A 21,919-nucleotide genomic window follows, 5' to 3' on the forward strand; every position below is an offset into this window, starting at 1 on the left:
TGTAGCAACCATGTTGCTGCATTTTTTTTTGTTTTGTTACCACTATCTTTATCCTCACTTTTACTAAGTAAGAGATGTGACACCATGACGAGTCACACAAAAGACACTGTAAAACATCTGAACTTTTTAAATCAACATTTATATGAAGTCACTTTGAAATTCTGTGTCTCTTTGTAAGATAAAAGAAAAACAGCCAACAGCACTTACTCTTCCCAGCTTGCCCCTCAAGCTGTTATATATAGGCACTGTAGTTGTAGTCATGTTGGTCCCAGGATATTAGAGAGAGAAGGTGGCTGAGGTAATATATTTTATGGATCAGCTTCTGTTGGTGAGAGACACAAGCTTTCAAACTTTCACAGAACTTGTCTCTCTCCCTAACAGAAGTTGGTGTAATAAAAGATATCTCACTCACCTTCTCTGCCAATCTATTAAGCATTCTTGGCTCATTGCTAACTAAACAAAATCCAGAGGGTTCACCACAATCAAGTTTTCAAATCATGCTAAAGGGGGCAAATGGGGATCTAACACATTTTGACCAGTCAGCATTAAAGGGAATGATTAGTATTAAGATGATATTCAAAACCCCAACACATGGTGTATAGATCAACCATGGAACCAAATGGGGTTAAAAGTGAGTTTGAAGCATATTTAAGCCTTTTTTTTTTTTAGCCCAGCTGTAAAAGCCAGTAGAGATGAGACTAAGCTCAGGAACATGTTACTGTCATTTAGGCTCAGACTTAAACACTTGACAGGCATGGTAATGCAAATGTCATAATTTGAGGAAGTGGAATGTATGCATGAGTTTCCATGTGCTTTCTGAAGCAAAAGGGAGACGTTGGCAGTGAGATTCCCCAGCACTGACTTTTGTTTCGCTTTCCTTTAAATGTTGCAGTGCAGTCATTATGAAGAACATAGCTTTTCAGGAGTGGCTCTGATTCTCCTGCCAGTTACAGCAGTTTTACCATGACAGAACATCACTTTCTTCAGTGGAGTTATACCTGAGTTACACAAGCGGGAGAGAGGTCAGAAGGATTTGGATGGACCTTATTGGGGAACTGATCCCGTGGGGATTGGTGACAGTGCCAAAGAAGAGGAAAATCACCAGAGAAGTCACCCCACCATGCCCTTTGACCATTTCTGAACATCAGGACTCAATCGAGTTGGAGTGGAGGAAACCAGCGTTTCAGTGCATCCACTACACTTCATTGCTCATCTACCCATCAAGCTTTGCAAGAGGGTCTATCCCAGTATATAATCAAATCTCTTCACTTTTATATAAGCTCATTAAGAACATGTAACCAGATCATGGCCCTGAGATCTCACCTCCCAAATGCAAGGAATTCATATTTCCCAAGTCTCCAGGAAAGTTCTGATGAGTCAGATGCTTTAAGCAATGTCTCAGGATTATTGGACATGTCATTTGAGGCATCTTCCAGGATAGCAAGTGCTTGTGTGTAAAACAGCATTGCACATGTATAGTTCTATATAAAATACTAATAGAGGAGACAACCTCCAAATGTTGAAGAACTTTCCTTAATGCTAGTGGAGGTTTGAGCATGATGTCAGATGCAAAAACAAGAAAATGGCCATATTCTGAGAGGTGTAATTTTGTTTCCTGCTGTAACAGACACACCTCATCTTTGGAGGCATAACTGATTTGTTAAAATATGTATTTGTAAGGATGAGAGCAAACACAGCCATATTTTTATTGATAAACTTTAAACAGCCTTGTACATTAATAAATTCATTTTCTTAGAAAATGACCAAGAGAAGAGATTTTTAGGTTCAAGATTAAAAAAATACTTTTGCAGCATTACTTAGAAATGAACGTTTTTACAATAAATAAGTCCTACTGGAACCATCAAGACCAATATAGAAGTCTAAACTGAATAACTATTCAATAATATATTTGTGACTCATGTCCTTCCTCATAGGTTGAGCTGGAAGTGATTTTAGCTACTTCATCTGATGAATAGGCTTTAACAAAGTCTTAACTTTCTAGAATGTAGTCGCTTTTTCTTCATTGAACAATAATGTGTAAAAGATAATACAGAATTGTAACTTCACTTCTTAATAGCAAACACTGTTTCTGGGGTTGGGCATATCTTCCTGGATATCTCACTTCAGCTTAAACTCATGTATCCAAAACTTAACTCCTTATCTTTCCTCCCAGCTTTTCTCTACTGCTCCATTCCCTGGAGAGGCGTACTCAGAGGCATGAGCTTTAGGGGTTATGTGTGTGTGTGCAAACGCATGTATTTTTAAAATACAAAATGTCTTTTTGTCTTATTCATTATTTTATATTGACACTCACTTACAGTCTATAATCATCATGCGTAATGAACATCAGGACTGCATTTTACTTGCCCCCCCCCCCCATGTTTGGATACAGACTCCCACATCACGCTGAGCCCTGTTTCCAAACCACCTCTGCAATTCCAAGTTCAACTATGAGTAATAAACCGCTTACTGTTTCTTTATTGTGTTACTGCCTCCTTATATTCTATTTTATTGTTTGTTTACTTGTACCTGCATCAGAGTCTAACAGAACATCTTTCATTGCAAAAGAAAAGGTGATGGTCGCGGACAGGAAATATGCCTCTATTTTTACCTAAGCAAACCACTCTTGTTTCAAGAGTATAGGAGGTTAACTTTCCTCTCCAACTGTGTCCTTTGCCTGTCTTTGACTCTTAGAGCAGGAGGGAAGAGTTTAGCCATTTCTCACTATGCTAAACAGGTTCTAATACCCCACACATTGCGGTGGTATGAGAACCTTCCACTGGTGCATTAAGGGACCTGACTAGCATCTGTCAAGTGTGGTTCTTTCCCACCATCACCATGTATATCTTCACTGTCCTCTCCCCCTAGAGTCACTGTCATCTTTCATACAATCCAAGGCTTACTGTTTCACCATTTTATTCTCTGTTCCACATTATACGGTTACAAGTGTGAATTTTGTGCAAGTACCCTCTCAAGAATTCTTATTCTTTTAATAAATCTAGCATCAATTTAATCAAATATCTGAGATTTCTATTCTTTGTACCAATATTCAACTGATGAAAATCTGTCAGTAACCACAGTATCAAATACACAGGAATAAAGTATTTAATGCAGCTGAGTGTAAGTCACTGTTATATCATGGGGAGAAATCCCTTACGTGTGTACACACCAGTGTAAAGATATTTTATACAATATGAAATCCAGTGTTTTGTTTTGTGCCATATTGCATGAGACAAAATTTAAAATCACAATACAGGTTAGATGAGAGTAAAGAGTTGAAGATTCAGCCAGTGCAAAGAGGGAGGAAGATAGACATTTTCAGAAAATGAAATGTATCAAATCAACTTATTACAATAGTTCTGGAGAGTTAAATGACTCAGGGCATTGAGAAGGTGCCATTCATTTCCAGTTAATTGATATGAAATTGGCCCAGGCCACTACTGACAGTGATTTAGTTGCACATGTGAAATGAATTAGGCTCCCAGCAGAGATCCTCAGGTGTCTTCACTGCAACTGGCACCATTGTTGGCATGCTGAGACTGAGGCCATGTCTGTATTACAAAGGCACAGCTACAGTGCTGAAGCTATAGTGTAGACCAGAGGAAGTCAATTTTTTTTATCAAGGTCCAAATTTCTTGGTCAAGGTATAGTCAAGGTCCAGATTCCAGAGAAAATAATAAAAAATAACAACAATAATGATAATAAGTAAATACAAATACTTTGCGATCTGTTCAAAAGCATCTGGTGATCTGGATTTGGCACACAGTCCGCCTATGACATAGATACTTCCTATATTGATGGAAGAGGGTTTTCCATTAATGTAGGTAATTCACCTCTTCAAGAGGTGGCAGCTAGTTTGACAGAAGAATTCTTCTTTTGACTTAGCTGAGTCTACAGTGGGGGTTAGGTCGACCTAACTATACTCCAGAGGGAGTGAATTTACAGCCCTGGGTGATGTAGCTAGACGAATCTAAGTTCTAGGTCTAGACCAGGCCTGAGTAGACAAGAACGTGTACTGCCCTGTCCACTTGCAAGTGATCTCTACAGAACAAATGCAAGGAGGGCATTGTAAGGAAGCTTACATTGTTGCTTTTCTATTGATGACAAGGGGTCTTCAGTCTCTGAGGTTAACAATTTGGCACTTTTGCAAGAACTAAAGATATTAATTTTTTTTAAAAATCTGCTAAATAGTGATAATGGGGGAGGGAAGTGATAACTCATTTGTTAAGTTGAGTTTGGTGCATTTGTACCTCATGTATTTCATTACATAACTGGGACATTCAAAGCAAACTTGATCAGACTTCCGCATTCGTGCAAAAGCATCTTCCTGGGTGGATCCTTATGCTCCAATGGTGTCCCACTGACTTCAGCAAGACTCTGCAGAGGCATAAGGATCTTCCCATGTAAAGATTCCTTTGCAAGATTGGGACTTTAGGATGCAACAAATAAACCACTGCAAAAATTTAGATCAGAGAGAATTCAACATTCTGTAATACTCCATTCAAACAACATTGACTCATACAGTAAACAACACAAATGCAGCACATGAAGTAAAAACTGTACCCACAACAAGGTGAAACAGTGCAAATACTTTGTTTTAAACCAAAACATACCACAGATATACACAACACAAATGCACTGTTTACATTTTGCAATATAAATAGACTTGACAGAACTAAATCTGTGAATATAGGAAACTACAGAACAATAGTACTAAACAATTTGTATTTACTAGGGAATACAACACAATTATAGAAAAGATCAGACCATCACTGCCAGAAATGGCTGTAAAGTATTTCACAAGATTATACTGGAAGGAAACTAAAATAGTTTTTCTTTAAGTTTTGCTTTTAAAAATATTAAGGCAATCTCACAAAAGTCAAGCTAGGCCCTCACCCTGCAAGGAGCACTGTGTGGCAGATGCTTGAATATGTGCAGAGACCCAGGATTCTGCCTACTTGGAGCTTATTGCAGGAGTGGGGCTTTTAATAATAATTAACCATAAGCATTGCAACTTGTAGCTTTTAGCTACCTTTGCATATAACATTTGTTTACCTTCCACTTCCTCCCTCCTAATTGTTTAGCACCAAAATTCAGTTTTCTGCTAATGATGCATCTATTTCTCACTAAACTGTATAATACAATATAGATAGTAGAATAATGCTTCTAATTAGCATATAATAAAAGTAAAAAACAATCACAGATTATTTCAGTTAAAGTAATTCTGATATGAGCTTATCTGCATTTTTAACATTTTTAAAATAGAGTTTATACATAAAAACCTTTTGGAATTCCGTTACAGTTTGAAAGACAAGTGGCATTTAATTTGATCTTATACACAATTACACAAACTAAACTAGAATGCTGAACCATTAACCTCTTCAGGTGCTATAGTTTCCATCTTCTTAAAGCAAGGGCTGTGCTACAACCATAACAAATGGTTGTTGCAAAGGCAAAAATCTGCAGAAGAAAGCGAGATGAATCACATATGAGATTTCTATTACTGCTCTTCAACTTTTCCCACAACCACATTTTACAAGGAAGCTTCAGAATTCCCCCCCCCCCCCAGTTAGCCAGAAAGCCATGATGAAGATTGGTTGTGACCCCCTGAGACCCTATCATGATCCTCAGGTTGAGAACCTATGTGCTACTGCTTTGACAACATTTTGTCAAAAGCATCAAATCCTGACATCACTTTGCTACTTTGTAACTAAAGTAGGTCTTTTACCTAGGTCCTGGTGCAACCCTCTTAAATACTTATTTTTATACCTTGTAATCAAGTTTCTTCTCATTATCAAGGATGAACACAGTCATTTGGCTTTTGTTTCTACTAGTATTTAATTTCATTCATCTCCAAATTAATGCATCTGACTCCAGCAAACATAAACTGAGGAGAAAGCTACCACTAAAACAATATGGTATCAACATTTATTATTTACTTGTGGAAATGGGCACTTTTTTTTTTTTTTTGATCACTGAAGATAATCAGCCACTGGAATAGGTTACCAAGGGATGTTGTAAAGTTTCTAGCACTTATGGTCTTTAAATAAGGACCGGATGGATGTCTTTCTGTAAGATGTGTGCTAGCTTAATCGCAAGTTGTTTTGCTGGAGGAATCGTAAGGTGAAATCTATGTTTGTGTTCATCCTAGAAATTATACTAGATGGTTCTATGAATGCATTTGTGAAGAACTAGGGAGGATGGAAACTAGGAGGGATTTATTTATTAAATTGAAACACTTTCTGATGTGTTCCAGGTCAGAATGATGGAGACCTGCCTCTCCCTCTCTCTCCTGGGAGTCACTTAGATTATTACATCCTACCCATACTAAACATGCTTTGAGTGAGATAATGAATGTTTGGAAAACAGATGCTAATAATTGCTGGGACTATTACTTTTTTAAAAAGAACCTACACACATGCCTTCATCTAAACAGCTGGAAGGTCATTGTCTTGACAGCAGCTATTTAGCAAGACTTTAATTTTTCTGTTTTCTCTATGCAGTCTTTAACATTTTCTTGGTTAATGGCAGCAAAAATGAACATGTGACAAGATGATAATTATTTTCAGACATACTTGGGGAACAGCTGTGAAGGAGCTAGGGATCAGAGCTCTTCTGTTTGGCTCTTCTTCCCCACATCCCATCAGCACTGTGTGGGGCCTAGAGACTGGAGCTTCTTCCCCACGTACAGCCGGAACAGCCCAATGGGGAGCTTCACAATACCCCCCAACCCACTACAGCTCAGCAGAACTATGAGAAAGGCAGGAATTCTGCATACTAGGTGGAACTTTGCATCACACAAGCATTACAGCAGTGCTCTAGGAGCTACACTGGCTCCTCATAAGTTACTGGGTAGAATTCAGGAAGCTGACCTATTAAACAGACCTGACCGATTTGGGACATGGTTAATCTCTATTCCCAGGCCATACTGCCACAGCTAGGATCAGCTGGAGCTGCCTTGTTATAACTGGGAGGATGCTGCTTGTAGAGGAATCTCAATGAGCTTCCTAGACTTTGAAACTAATTCTTCACATCAAGACCCACTGCAGCCTGCATCTGTCAAGCTGCAAAGCTCCGTAATTTTTTTTGTCTTTCAGAGAGGATGGGCTGAGCACTGGAACAATTTATTTGTTTTATCTTCATATCAGCTGGTAAATAGTTATGTCTAGGTGGGTTGAGCATCCTTTATCATTTTTGTCTTGTGTATTTTAATTTTTGTGATGGACACCTATAGAGGTTTTTAATAAGCTTAAATAAATGTATATGATCCTATGATCTAAACAAGACACTGTTAGAAGGCGTAAAAACTAAGAACAGTACTTCCAATCCCTTGTGCTAAACCCATTGGCACACATCTATGGAAAAGGCAGCATTGTTCAAATGCAAAGGAAAACACCTAATAATTGAGCCTTCACTTCCACCGACTAGTATGCCTCACTCTAAATGTTCTCTTATGATCATATATAAAGAACGTTATTCTGTAGTGCAGCAAATACCTACCACACAGTAACAACTTATTGGGGCGGGAGAGAAATAAAAAAAATTAAATTATCAATATGTGAATATTCGGTGCTGTGTAACACACAAAAACAGACAGTCCCTTCCCCGAAAAGTTTACATTCCAGTTAGCCATTAGATTGGTTGGGTAGCTAAAAAGGGTTAAAACAGACTTCCATCTCTTGATGTATATCTATGAAATACTTACTGAGGCTGCTATGCTTATGTTATAGTCTTGATCGCTTAGCAACACGGTGGCATTTGATGGACATCGATAATTATGCAGAGATGTTGTTGCTGCTTGCAATAAAAAGGCTCCAAAATAAAAGACAAAAGTAGCCGCATGGAAAAGAAAATCCTGAAAAGAAAGTGACAGAATTAGGCTATGTTGTAACTGATTGGATATGTGCATTCTTCTTAACCAATCTCTAAGTTTCAGTGCAAACAAAATGCAAACAAAAAGCAAGCTTAGAGGTGCCATATAGAAGACTTTCAGATCATTCACCTAAAATTAATGTCATCAGAGTGCAGCCATATCACAATGCAACACATCATAGTAAGAAACTTTTTAATCTTTATATCCTAAAAAAGTACACAAGGTGATACTACTCAGTTATGTTACTGTAGAATATTAAAAACAAAAACAACAAAACCCACACCTTTAAAATAAATACTGTATAGCTTGACCTCTTAAGTGATCTACGTCAGCAATTATGTTGCCATGTTTTAAGTCACATTTGCAATAACGGCTATAATAACCCAGCAACTTTGTTACTAAAAAAGCAACAAGAACCACTATTTAAAAGTAGTATGATGCATACCATATTTAGAGTAAAACACAAAGCATATCCTATTACTCTTCTCTCATGCACACTATATTGTGCACATTTGTGTATACAAACATTTGCTATTTACATTCATTTAAAGAGGTGTATTAAGTGTTAGTTTTAATTTCTCTCTCCTGAGTCCTGTACATTTCAGCTCCAGTCACTAAGAGTCTGACTTTCCAAGCTGAGGGAATACAATAAAGCTTTTAAAACCTCCCTAAAATATTTCTGTTTCTATTCTGTAAAACACAGTGTACAGAATCAGGGTGGATTTGATTTAAATCGCATTGATTTAAATCACTGGTCAGGAAGACTCAATTTAATCATGAATTTCTACATAAAAGTGCATTCTTTTTGCTTGTTATAACCTTAATACATATTCTTCACAATTCAGAGATCAATGTAGGTTTCATTTTTAGAAGGTACACACTATACATTTTTAAGTGATTTATTTTGAAAACTTTTCAGACTAGTTTTACAGCTGTATCAGAAAATGAATGATTGTTTAGTTATTTCATTTACCAAAGGTAACTGAAGCAGGTATTTATGAAGTCAGTGGGAGGTGAACTATCTCCAGTTCAACAGGTTAATCATTAATATTTGGAGGATTTTCTTGCCATGCTGTATTAGGAGGAGAACATCACCAGACAGACATTTAAATTGTTTTATTTAACTAAAACAACAATGTTCTGTATTCTGGATTTTTTTCTTCAACATCAAATATATAATATTTTAACAAAACAAGCATATGACTTTTTGAAATTTAGTTAAACATTCAAGTTTTTTAAAATCAGGTTTGTTTTTGTTAAGATTTTTAACTAAAATAGTTAAATGAAATATTTAAAAAACCAAACAACAAAAATTAAATTGACTGTGTCAGCAAGGTCAACATGAGAAACTTAAAATATTGGCTTCTGCAGCTAACTCAGTCACCTTCACCTTCATTTTCCTGTTTGTTCATAATCTGGAAAAGAAAAACAAGCTTTCCTGCTTTTTCAGGTCCCAAACGATTTTTCAGTTTGGAATGAATTAGTCCAAAGGAAGAAAATATTCTTTCTATACCGGCAGAAGAAGCTACTGCTGTTAAAAGTGAGATTATCGGTTCAACAGTCTCTGAATCCAAGTGTTTAAGTGATGTCCTCCAGTTCACTGCTGTGACTTTCTTTAAAACATCATCAGCAAACATATATTTCTCGAACGGTTCACCCTTAGCTCTGAAGTTTATTATAGTTGGCATTATGGAGGGATGATTGCTGGATGTCCATGTCATAGCCAGCTCTTCTTCAGCAGTTAAGGTTTGACCCTGGTACCAAGTATTGAGAATATTTGCAAGAAAATGAGCTGAACATAGTGCTTGTCTCATTCATTTTTTTAAATGCTTGTAATTTAACTCTGTCATTGCATATTTTCTTTTTAAGATCTTACTCAGTTCCTTCCAAATTTCAACAGCGTCAGCAGTAAACAGCTATTTCCCTGCATTTTGTTCAAGGCTATGGAAATAGGCTTCAGGGTACTCAGCATGTGTTCAGCATTTCTCTTAAGCCCAATGTTGAGAACTTTGGCTGTGACAGTGCCATCTATTTTTTCACGATTTTGTTCATAAACTGTCATCAGATTAGGCCAGTTCTTGATTCAGTGCTCAAAACAGTCCACCACTGAGTTCCATCACACGTCTTGTGGGAGGGTTAGCTTGGTTCCTCCCACTTTTTTCAGAGCAGCTGCTGCAAAGTGGTTGTTACAGAAGTATTTTGCAATTTCAACATCATTAGGTTTTATTTCTGGAACACTGAAGTCTTTGGCCAGGAGGTGCATCAAATGAGCACTGCAACCGTATGCTATTAGCTTGGGAACTCTCTTCACTTTCTTCTAAATAATTTCTTCTCATCTTGGACACATTTGCAGCATTGTCTGTGGCCAAGCTGCGTACTAGACATCTGAATTTTTTTTCCACAGTTTGTTATAGCTTTTTCCGCTACTTCTTGTAAGTATTCTGCTGTGTGAGCATTTCCTGATGTATCAATTGTTTCTGTAAGGAAGACATTCCCTTCTTCTGTTGTCACAAAAGCACATACAACAGAACCATTGTGCACATTGCTCCACCCATTAAGACTCAGGTTAACAATTTTACCCTCTAGACCATTCACACACTGCTCAATTTCTCTTTCATACACTTTATCCACAATTTGCCTATGACATCTGCTCTGTTGGGTGGACTGTATCCTGGTCTTAATGACTGAACCATGTTAATGAAGCGTGGGTTCTCAATTGTACGGAAAGGAGAGTCTGTTGCATAAACAAACAGAGCAATTTTTTCATCAATTACCTCTTTTTGTAATCTGCTGGTTCTTATCACAAACTTATATATGGTTGTTTCTGGATGATGGAGATTTTTATTTATTTATTGTTTTTGCTACCATGGCTATGTGACATACATGATGTGACTGAAACACGATCATTGGCAGATAACTCTGAAACTATAGAAAATGATGGTGATCTTGAAGGTGGATAGTCTTCAGAATCCTTTATGTTGAAGATGGATTCTCCTAAACAAAATAAGTCAATGCAGTTATTTAATTATTATTACCATACTGCTCATTTAGTATTACTCACTGCATTCACTGACACCTGGTACTACTTTAAAGGTGAAATTGTAAAGGGAAGATCTGCCTATTTCAGCTATTTATTTTTTATCAGAACTGCATCTAAAATGATAGTACCATAGAGTAACAACTATATTTTTTGCTCAAACATGAGAATTCAAGAACAGTCCAGAAGGAAGTACAGGCAGTCCTTAAGAAAGAAGTATGAAATAAAAATATTTACCAACCTGAAGATCCTGCATGTTCAGACATGTTCCTTTCGTCATCTTCAATGCAGCTTCCTCCTGAGAAGGAACACTTCTCATGATGTTGTTTCATTTGGGCAACCAGGCTTTGTATTTCTTTGTGGCACTGTTTGCATTTTGCACGCGTGCCTGTCTTACCCACGGAGAGAGGAACTTCATTAAAATATTCCCAAACTGGGTCTCTTTTACGGCCTGCTGCCATTATAAGTTTTCCCTTCTAGTGAGCGAATGGTATTGGTAGATCTCAAATCAATGAAGGCTACACTCAGAAAGACCTCAAGACTTCTGGAATATGCTGCTCAAACAGTCTCACTTTTGTTTCTACTGCCTATCCCTCCCTTCTCACATTTATCTCCAGACTCCTTCCTGTCCAAATCTATTCCGCGTCCAACAATCTTCTAGTCATTGAACTTTTTGAAACTTTCCACTTTTAGAGAGAGGTAAGGGATTGACTCTGTGTACACAAATTTGCAGAGGGACAATAAGGTTCAGGTCTGTTATTTCTCACCTCTATATATTATTTATTTAAAACCGTTTTTGCTGTTAACAAGCATGTTATCTCTGGAGACACAGATCCACAGTTTGAGAACAGCAAAACTAAGCATCTCTCATGGTATCTTCTAGACTGAGCACTGAGTCCGATTGGGTAGATAGAAAGATTAACCTAAATAATCTATACAGAAGCCTCTGGAACCCCATAAGATTGGGTCCCTAATCCATGAACTATTGGAACTCATTTACAAAACTTTTCTTAAACATTACATGAATATATTGTCTCATACTATAGAATTAGAATGTATAATCCCTATTCCATGATGCCCAAATAAATCTGTTATCTTTAAGGTGCCACCGGACTCCTCATTGTTTTTGTGGATACAGACAAACATGACTACCCCTCTGTAGTAGTACACAGAAGAGATATTTTCAAAAGAGAACCTGTCATTTTCCTCCATCCAGATGCCAAACACTCTAACTTCCCTGGCAATAGTTACAGTGAAGATATGTATCAACAGTAAGGTTCTATCTGGGACATGACGTCTGTGATCCAAAACCTAACTGTTTACTGTTCGGGTTTTTAAATAAAAAAGCATGGTGCCCAATACTCCACTGCTTTACACTCTGCATAATCACTTAAGTCTTGTGCAAAGTGTGTGTAAAATACCACCAGATCAGAAGGGAATGGTAGCTTACACCTAGTTTGTGCAGATGTAAATGGCTACACAATATGTAGGGCAGTAGAGAATAAAGTCTATGGTCTTTGCACTAACATCTGGTTCAGTATAGAGCAGGGAAGGGCCGGTGCAACCACTAGGCGAACTAGGCGGTCGCCTAGGGTGCCAAGCGGTTGGGGGCGGCCAAAAGCGCGCTGTCATAAATATAAAGGGAAGGGTAAACACCTTTAAAACCCCTCTTGGCCAGAGGAAAAACCCTTTCAACTGCAAAGGGTTAAGAAGCTAGGATAACCTCGCTGGCATCTGACCAAAATGACCAATGAGGAGACAAGATACTTTCAAAAGCTGGGGGGAGGGAGAAAAAAAGCCTCTCTCTCGGTCTGTGTGATGCTTTTGCCGGGGACAGAACAGGAATGGAGTCTTAGAATTTAGTAAGTAATCTAGCTAGATATGCGTTAGATTCTGATTTCTTTAAATGGCTGAGAAAATAAGCTGTGCTGAATGGAATGGATATTCCTGTTTTTGTGTCTTTTTGTAACTTAAGGTTTTGCCTAGAGGGATTCTCATGTTTTCAATCTAATTACCCTCTAAGGTATTTACCATCCTGATTTTACAGAGGTGATTCTTTTTACTTTTTCTTCTATTAAAATTCTTCTTTTAAGAAACTGATTGCTTTTCCATTGTTCTTAAGATCCAAGCGGTTGGGTCTGTGGTCACCTATGCAAATTGATGAGGATTTTTATCAAACCTTCTCCAAGAAAGGGGGTCTAACGTTTGGGAGGATTTTGGGGGGAAAGACGTTTCCAAATAGACTCTTTCCTAGTAATATACCGGTTAGACGTTTGGTGTGGCAGCGAAAGTCCAAGGACAAAAGGTAAAATAGTTTGTACCTTGGGGAAGTTTTAACCTAAGCTGGTAACCTCCTAAACTTACTTTTTTCATGAAGGTCCCCACATCTGTACCCTACAGTTCAGAGTGGGGAAGGAACCTAGACACGCGTTCTGGGGAGGCGGTGGAGCGGAGGTGAGCTGTGGCAGGGGGGCATGGGGAGGGCCGCCAGCAGCAACTGCCAGCAGAACCGCTCCCCGCCCCAGCTCACCTCTGCTCTGCCTCCTCCCCTGAGCACGCCGCCCCACTCTGCTTCTCTCCATCCCAGGCTTGCACGCCAAACAGCTGATTGGCGCTGCAAGCCTGGGAGGTGGGAGAAGCGGCAGCGTGCTCGGGAAGGAGGCGAAGCAGAGGTGAGCTGGGGTGGGGAGTTGCTGCACGCGGCTCCACGGGCCGAGGGGAGGGAGGGAGAGAGGGGGCAGGGGGGAGCTGCCGCGGGGGGGCGCCTCAGGGCGGAGGCCGCAGAGCTGCTGCAGGGCCGGGGGTAGGCAGGCACAAGGTGGAAGTTTTGCCTAGGGTGCTAAACATCCTTGCACTGGCCCTGGAGCAGGGGATCTCAAACTGGGGGTCGGGACCCTTCAGGGGGTCACAGGGTTATTACATGGGGGGGGTCACGAGCTGTCAGACTCCACCCCAAACCCAGCTATGCCTCCAGCATTTATAATGGTGTTCAATATATAAAAAAGTGTTTTTAATTTATAAGGGGGAGTCGCACTCAAAGGCTTGCTATGTGAAAGGGGTCACCAGTACAAAAGTTTAAGAACCACTCGGAGCAACACAACTTCCTTACTCATGCTGAGTTAGTGTCTTACTCCCATGAGTAATCACACTAGATTGAATAGGGGCAATGTAGGAAGTAAGGACTGTTCAGTGTAAAGGTTGGCAGAACCTTACCCTAAAAGTGCTACTAATTTGCATCCAGGAGAGTTAAGTTTGGAGGGTTTAAAAATGGTTTTAAACTATTTTTATTTTAAAATAAAAGATACTAGACTCTTCTTATAATTTTCCATTACAAACAATAATATTAAAATAATGTGCCAGGACTTTTCCCATTTTTGGCCTTATCAAACCACTAGCCTTAATTAGCCATTCTGAATTCCATGCCAAAGTTTAGTTTCTGCAGCATAAGAAATAATAAAAAAATCTTTTTCTTTAAACATTTTCCAATTTAAGTGTTACAACAAACAGCAACATGGTAGACTCTCTTTTAATTTAAAAATAAAAAAATGAGTTTATGTAACCAGGTTGAAAAAACTAGGTTTTTTTTTTTTAAGTCACCACAGAATTTGCCATTTGCAGTAGATTTCAATGTAGACGTCATGGTATCTTGCTGAAAAAAATCTAGGTCCAGCATACTAAAGGACATATAAATTTAGCCAGCAGGTACTATGCTGAATTGTGGCCAAATGGTAATCATCTTTCGGTAATTAGTGATCTGGACTGGATTTTGAGCCAGTGAACTAGGTATAAAAGGTTCATATTCCATTTCTTTGACCTATTAGTCACGGGGAATTTTTAACAAAATCACAGGCAAACGTCATAGGCATGACTTCCACAGGTGTTGTGCACCCATTGCCATTTTGCTCACATAAGGGGCACTCTCTTTATCACAGAGTGGTGTCAAAATTCCCTATCCTACCAGAAATAAAAATAGCCAACAACAAGCATTTGATAGGGCAAAATCAATACTGTATAATGCACACTCACAAGGAGAGTTATAGGATGAATGTTTGTGTAGTACTTTGAACATTCAAAAAAGCACTATGGCTCCAGTCCAGCAAAGCATTTAATTATGTGCAGAACTTTGTCTGTGATTGGTTTCACTGAAACCAATGACACTATTCACTTGCTTAAAAGTAATGCACATGCTTTATGTGCTTTCCTGCATACTAACTGATGTGACTGCCACTGAACAACACTAACAACCCTCTGTGAAATTCCCTCCATTTCCCCAACATCTAGCTCACAATTCCTGGATCATGACTTTTATTTTGTGAATAAAGCATTAAAAAGTCATTAACTAGCTTAACCTGATTTGTGGTTTAATTCCATTTAAGAGTTGAAGTTGTACTTTGTTTGTATGTACAGTGAAACACTGGTGCTACAGTGCTAAAGTCTGTTTGGACAGAATCCAGAGTAGCACTGCTCATTACACAAGTTTAATCTTTCAAACACCAAATTTATGAAGTTCTATGACCTTTGATTCAAGATTTGCACAGATCTAGGGACTCTCACCACAGTTACTTGGATATCAAGGGATGCACAACCACGGATGTTTATACTGAAACATACAAATCTGGCTAAAAGCAGTATGATTGCCAGTAATAAAAATGAGCGACACAGAAGAAAGGTTATTTAACGAAGGTGGTGAGCAATTAGGCATAACTGCATTTAATACCATAAAGATTGCTAGTGACAGAGGATGTGGAAAAAGCTAATGTATTCAATGCTTTTTTTGCCTCTGTCTTCACGAACAAGGTCAGCTCCCAGACTACTGCACTGGGCAGCACAGCGTGGGGAGGAAGTGACCAGCCCTCTCGGAGACAGAAGTGGTTCAGAACTATTTAGAAAAGTTGGACGAACACAAGTCCATGGGGCCGGATGCGCTGCATCCGTGGGTGCTAAAGGAGTTGGTGGATGTGATTGCAGAGCCATTAGCCATTATCTTTGGAAACTCATGGCGATCGGAGGAGGTCCCGGACGACTGGAAAAAGGCGAATGTAGTGCCCATCTTTAAAAAGGGGAAGGAGGAGGATCCAGGGAACTACAGGCCAGTCAGCCTCACCTCAGTCCCTGGAAAAATCATGGAGCAGGTCCTCAAGGAATCAATTCTGAAGCACTTAGAGGACAGGAAAGTGATCAGGAACAGTCAGCATGGATTCATGCCTGACTAATCTAATTGCCTTCTATGACAAGATAACTGGCTCTGTGGATGAGGAGAAAGCAGTGGACGTTTTATTCCTTGACTTTAGCAAAGCTTTTGATACTGTCTCCCACAGTATTCTTGCCAGCAAGTTAAAGAAGTATCGACTGGATGAATGGACTATAAGATGGATAGAAAGCTGGCTAGATCGTCGGGCTCAACGGGTAGTGATCAATGGCTCCATGTCTAGTTGGCAGCCGGTATCAAGCAGAGTGCCCCAAGGGTGGGTCCTGGGGCCAGTTTTGTTCATTATCTTCATTAATGATCTGGACGATGGTGTGGAGTGCACCTTCAGCTAGTTTTCAGATGACACTAAACTGGGAGGACTGGTAGATATGCTGGAGGGTAGGGACAGGATATAGAGGGACCTAGACAAATTAGAGGATTGGGCCAAAAGAAATCTGATGAGGTTCAACAAGGACAAGTGCAGAGTCCTGTACTTAGGATGGAAGAATCCCATGCACTGCTACAGACTAGGGACCGAATGGCTCGGCAGCAGTTCTGCAGAAAAGGACCTAGGGGTTACAGGGGATGAGAAGCTGGATATGAGTCAACAGTGTGCCCTTGTTGCCAAGAAGGTTAACGGCATTTTGGGCTGTATAAGTGGGGGCACTGTCAGCAGATCAAGGGATGTGATTGTTCCCCTCTATTCGACATTGGTGAGGCCTCAACTGGAGTACTGTGTCCAGTTTTAGGCCCCACACTACAAGAAGGATGTGGAAAAACTGGAAAGCGTCCAGCGGACGGCAGCAAAAATGATTAGGGGACTGGAACACATGACTTATGAGGAGAGGCTGAGGGAACCGGGATTGTTTAGTCTCCAAGAGAGTGAGGGGGGATTTAATAGCTGCTTTCAGCTACCTGAAAGGCAGTTCCAAAGAGGATGGCTCTAGACTGTTCTCAGTGGTAGCAAACGATAGAACAAGGAGTAATGGTCTAAAGTTGCAGTGGGGGAGGCTAAGGTTGGATATTAGGAAAAACCTTTTCACTAGGAGGGTGGTGAAGCACTGGAATGCGTTACCTGGGGAGGTGGTGGAATCTCCTTTCTTTGAGGTTTTTCAGGTTAGGCTTATCAAAGCCCTGGCTGGGATGATTTAGCTGGGAATTGGTCCTGCTTTGAGCAGAGGGTTGGACTAGAGGACCTCCTGAGGTCCCTTCCAACCCTGATATTTTATGATTCTAAGGTCTGATTCTTTGTATATTTTCTCTGCTTGTTATTGCTCACTCAAAAAGCCTCACAATACAATAAAATAGAATGATACAGTATTGCATTTCACCACTTTTAGGCTGTTAGAAACTCCCCATTCTTAGCATACACCTCACAGGAACACATTTTTTAAGTAATAACACAGGAAAGCGCAAACTATAAGTCATTGAGGAATGCACTTGGTAACTTTCCAATAGTTTGAGATAGACACGTAACTTGCATAAAATGGATCGGATTACAGCTGTCTATTTTTTTTAAATATGGAGGTACAGCTTGTAAGGACTACTGGTTTCAGCATGTAAAGCTTCATCCTAACATGAGCAGAATCTTGCCATCTGATTGAATGAACACTGAGCACTGCATGCTGGGACCTGTAGTTCCACAGGCTGCACTATCAAATTAAAAGGAAAGGGCAGACAAGAGTCTCTGAAGAACTCTGAGCTATGTTTGTGCTGCAGGCCATGCTTTGGCCATTCATGATGTGAAGGCCAGGCACCTACCCTGGCATAATATTTAAGGACCTGATCCAAAGCTCATCAAAATGAATTAGAGTTTCTTCATTAACTTGAATGGGCTTTGGATCAGACCTCAAGAGTCTTACGAAGAGTAAGATCAATTTGTTTTTCTCATCCAATCATGACCCCCAAGGGAAAAAAAACTCACCATCTGGTTCCAGTCCACAGCCACTCTGTGTGTATAACTAAAAAGGAACACGCCCAGGAAGAGGATGGACAGAAAACAAGCCGTCACCGACACAAACATCACCCATCCCTGCAGTAGAGGCAGCGGAACTCGAGAGGCAGCTACCAAAATCCAGACAAGGGCTCCAAACAGCTGCAGGAAAAACCAAATCCATGATGAGAACGAAGGCTTAAAGCTGAATCTTGTCCAGCCCCTCTGGACTTGAACTAACCGTTTATTTATTTATTTTTTAAAGCTTTCAGGTGCAATTTTTTGGTACTGGGGTAAAATTTTCAAAAAATCCCCTTTTGAAAAGTGACTTAGCTACTCAGAAGGCTAAGTAATTGAGAATCAGTAAGACACAAGCTTGTAAAGCCTTTTTGAAAATGGGATTTAGGCTCTTAAATCACGTAAGTGCTTCTGAAGTTTCACCTGAAATCTGATTTTGAAGGAAATACAGGACAAGTGAAAACATTATCAAAATGCATTTATCCTAAAATATAAATAAATAAATCTGTATCTGTTGCAACTGGCATACCAAGGATGTAAATGAGATTGAAATCTAAATCTTATAGCCATATATAGTTTTGTTAGCTCCCAGCGGATACAGATATGAGATAATTATAAATGTATAAACCAAATTTATGGTTTAGACCCAAAAGAGTAAAAAGCAACAAGCAAAAGTAAAATATAAAAGACTAGCATAACTATGGTGGGCTGCTGAGTCATGAAAATCGGATAAATGAAGTATATTAGCCAAGTTCTTTTCACATTAAGAGCTATATAATTAGGAGCAGAATTTATTCCTACAAATTTAAGTTGCAGCACACTGATCTTCTCAATGAATGACTTCAACCATAAACACAGATCTCTATAAGAGTGATACTTGCTTCCTGAAATGTGTTCCTTTAATACAGGAAGCCTTAACTTGATTGAAATAGAACTCATCTATTAACTGAGCACTGCTCAAATTTATATTGAGTTACCATTTCCAGTTCAACCCTCCCAGAATTCAGAGTATAAATTTGGAGATAAAATTTTCACACTGCAAGAAGTACAACTTCAAAATAATGCCTGCCCAGTTTCTTTTGAACCTAGGACCCCAGACTCAATTTTCAGAAGAAATTGCCTGGAGTTGGAGTAAGTATAAAATGCAACCATATGTGGATAAAATGAGGCTGATGATGTAAAAATGCACTAGCAGCATGCATTCAGCATTCCCATGGATTAGTGTCATCAACCTTCAAGTTACTTTCAAGGGTTTCTCTTCAGGTTTTAGTTGTTGTGAGGAAGCAGGTTTTCTCCATCTTTATAGCACTGGAGACTCAGAACATTATTCAGAGAACAGACATGTAATGCATTGTAAGAGCACAAGCTTTTCTGTAACATCCCACGGCTGAGCCTGGCAGCAAGGTTACTCATTTAAACATCCACTGTGATCCTGAGCAGGCTCAATATCAGAGAAACACCAAGACTAAACTGAGAACGTCAGCACCTGTTACATAAGCTAGCAAATCCATCAAGCAGTTCATTTTTGGTCACTGCCGATCTGGGCTCCAGTCCTGACACTGGAGCCACACCAGCAGATCCGTGGACCAGTGTGGAGGCCATTGTGGAAAAAGTCAGGGCTGCATGTGGAGGGGAAGGCAGGCCCTATAGGGATCCATTTGAAAGATTGGAGCCCAGGTCAGTATTCAAATCTGTGACTGTAAGAAGAAAGACATTCCGGGTGAAATCCTGGAGTGATTGAAATCAGTGGGAGTTTGCCATTAACTTCAATGAGGCCAGCATTTCACCTCTAATCTGTTAGTAAAAAGAAAAGGAGTACTTGTGGCACCTTAGAGACTAACCAATTTATTTGAGCATAAGCTTTTGTGAGCTACAGCTCACTTAAGCTATTACCAGCAGGAGAGAGGGGTGGGAGGAGGTATTGTTTCATGGTCTCTGTGTATATAATGTCTTCTGCAGTTTCCACAGTATGCATCTGATGAAGTGAGCTGTAGCTCACAAAAGCTTATGCTCAAATAAATTGGTTACTCTTTAAGGTGCCACAAGTACTCCTTTTCTTTTTGCGAATACAGACTAACACGGCTGTTACTCTGAAACCTAATCTGTTAGTAATCATGATGCTGCTCCTGCAAACTCTTACCCTTGTCCTACATGAGTAGTCCCATTGAAGTCAAGGGGACTGGTCATGCCAGTAAGGTTAAGCATGCATGCTAGAGTTTGAGGGATCCTAAAAACAAGCACACTCTACAGGTTTACTTCCTTGGACTTCTGAATCTGATCTAAACGTGTGGAGGATCAAGATTGTCTTGATTAAAATAAAACAGTGTAAAATACATACACAATGTTCTGTGGCCTGCTGCCCCGTAAATCAAACGGAACAGGAGCCAAAAACACAGCTCTGAGTGGAAATCAGGAGAACAAACGCCTCCGGTGTTACTTCAGCAGAGTGGTATGTTGCACAGGATCCCCCTTCTGGGGAAGCTCTGAGGTGGGAAAACGGGATTAAGCAAAATGGTGGTGCCCCCACCTCACACACATTCATTCCCCCCGCTGACTGTCCTTCCGCCCGCCCCTTGCATAAAGTCCAACGCTCCAGTTCTCCCGCAGCCTCCTTTGGGGGACAGCGCCTGGCAGGGGAATGCGGAGTCCGCTCTTGCTCTCCGGTTTCCTGCTCCTGGAGCAGAACCTCACGATGCTGCCACCACCCGCTCCGGCTGCTGCACCTTGACCACCTACAAAATGGCAGGTGAGCAGCGTGGGGGGCCGGTGGCAGGGCGGCGGTGCCGCCTGTTCGCAGCAGCCTGGGCTCCGGCACAGGGGGGGCGGGCAGGTGTGCACCGCCCGCCCCCGGTTCGGTATGCACGACACTGGCCCTGCTGCTCGGGGCACTTCACATCGCAGCCCAGCGGCGGCGAGGCGCTGGGGGCTCGGCGCAACAAGTGCTGGGCCGCGGAGGAGGAAAGATTTGTTCGGGGTTTTGCTGGGGAGGAGGAGCTGGTACTCAAGGCAGGAGCGAGTGGGAGCGGCGGGGAGTGCAGCACTAAGGGGGGGAGAAGAGGGGACCGGAGAGGAGACCGCGGCTGAAGAGTGCGGCGATGGGGGGAAGAGAAGAGGGGACCGGGGCTGAAGGAAGGGGGGAGAGGGGAGCCCGTGCCCAGCAGCACTGCCCTCCCCGAGCAGCGCTCGGCCCGGGTCACTCACAATCTCCAGGCAGATGAAGACTCCCGAGTAGGTGCGCAGGATGTCCAAGCCGACGGGCAGCGTGATCCTGGGCGCGGGGAAGTAGGCGGCGGGGTTGGGGGGCGGCGGCATGGAGCCCCCACTGGCCGACATGCTGCCGCCGAGAGAGCCGAGCTCTGCTGGCCCTGACGCGGTCGCAGGTTGCGGGGAGGCTACGCCCAGAGCAGGTGCAGGAAGCGTGGGTGCAACACTCAAGCACGGAGACGGCCCCTGCGCCGGGCGCCGCCCAGTCCCCAGCCCGGGGGCTGCTTCACGCGCCGCCCGCCCCGCCTGGAAGCGGCAGGCCCGGTTCGCGAGGACGCCGCCAGCGACGCTGCCTGGCCCGGGGGCTTCAGGCAGCCACGGCCCCCTTTCTTCTGGCGACGAGCCCAGACTCGGCCCCCGGGGTGTTCCCAGCTCAGGGACACACACACACACACGCGCGCGCGCGCGCGCGCCCTCCAACCCCTGGGGGTGATCCCAACTCAGGGGCAGACACCTTCCCCCTTCAATCCCCTGTCGCAGTTAGCTAGAGACAACCCCCCTCCCCGCCTGTAGCCCCCTGGGGTGTCCCCAAACTGCACTCAGGGCCAGAGCCCTTGCTGCAGGCCCCTACTCCTCCAGTTCCCGGGGGTTTTGCAATCTGAACCC

The 21,919-nt window shown here is 41.4% G+C and overlaps 1 protein-coding gene across 1 annotated transcript; it reads right to left on the bottom strand.

Annotated features, from left to right (window-relative positions):
- Positions 1–3,082: 3,082 nt before the first annotated feature.
- MAL2 (mal, T cell differentiation protein 2) lies at positions 3,083–21,667 on the bottom strand. Its single transcript, XM_084618189.1, has 4 exons — positions 21,251–21,667; positions 18,023–18,193; positions 7,706–7,855; positions 3,083–5,460 (listed from the first exon to the last, which is right to left on the bottom strand). Exons 1-4 carry the CDS (start codon positions 21,380–21,382, stop codon positions 5,389–5,391), a joined length of 525 nt encoding a protein of 174 aa, XP_084474315.1. The 5' UTR covers positions 21,383–21,667; the 3' UTR covers positions 3,083–5,388.
- Between the last annotated feature and the right edge of the window lie 252 nt (positions 21,668–21,919).

Source organism: Lepidochelys olivacea, assembly GCF_965140295.1.
Source record: "Lepidochelys olivacea isolate rLepOli2 genome assembly, chromosome: 2".
Taxonomy (NCBI): domain Eukaryota; kingdom Metazoa; phylum Chordata; order Testudines; family Cheloniidae; genus Lepidochelys; species Lepidochelys olivacea.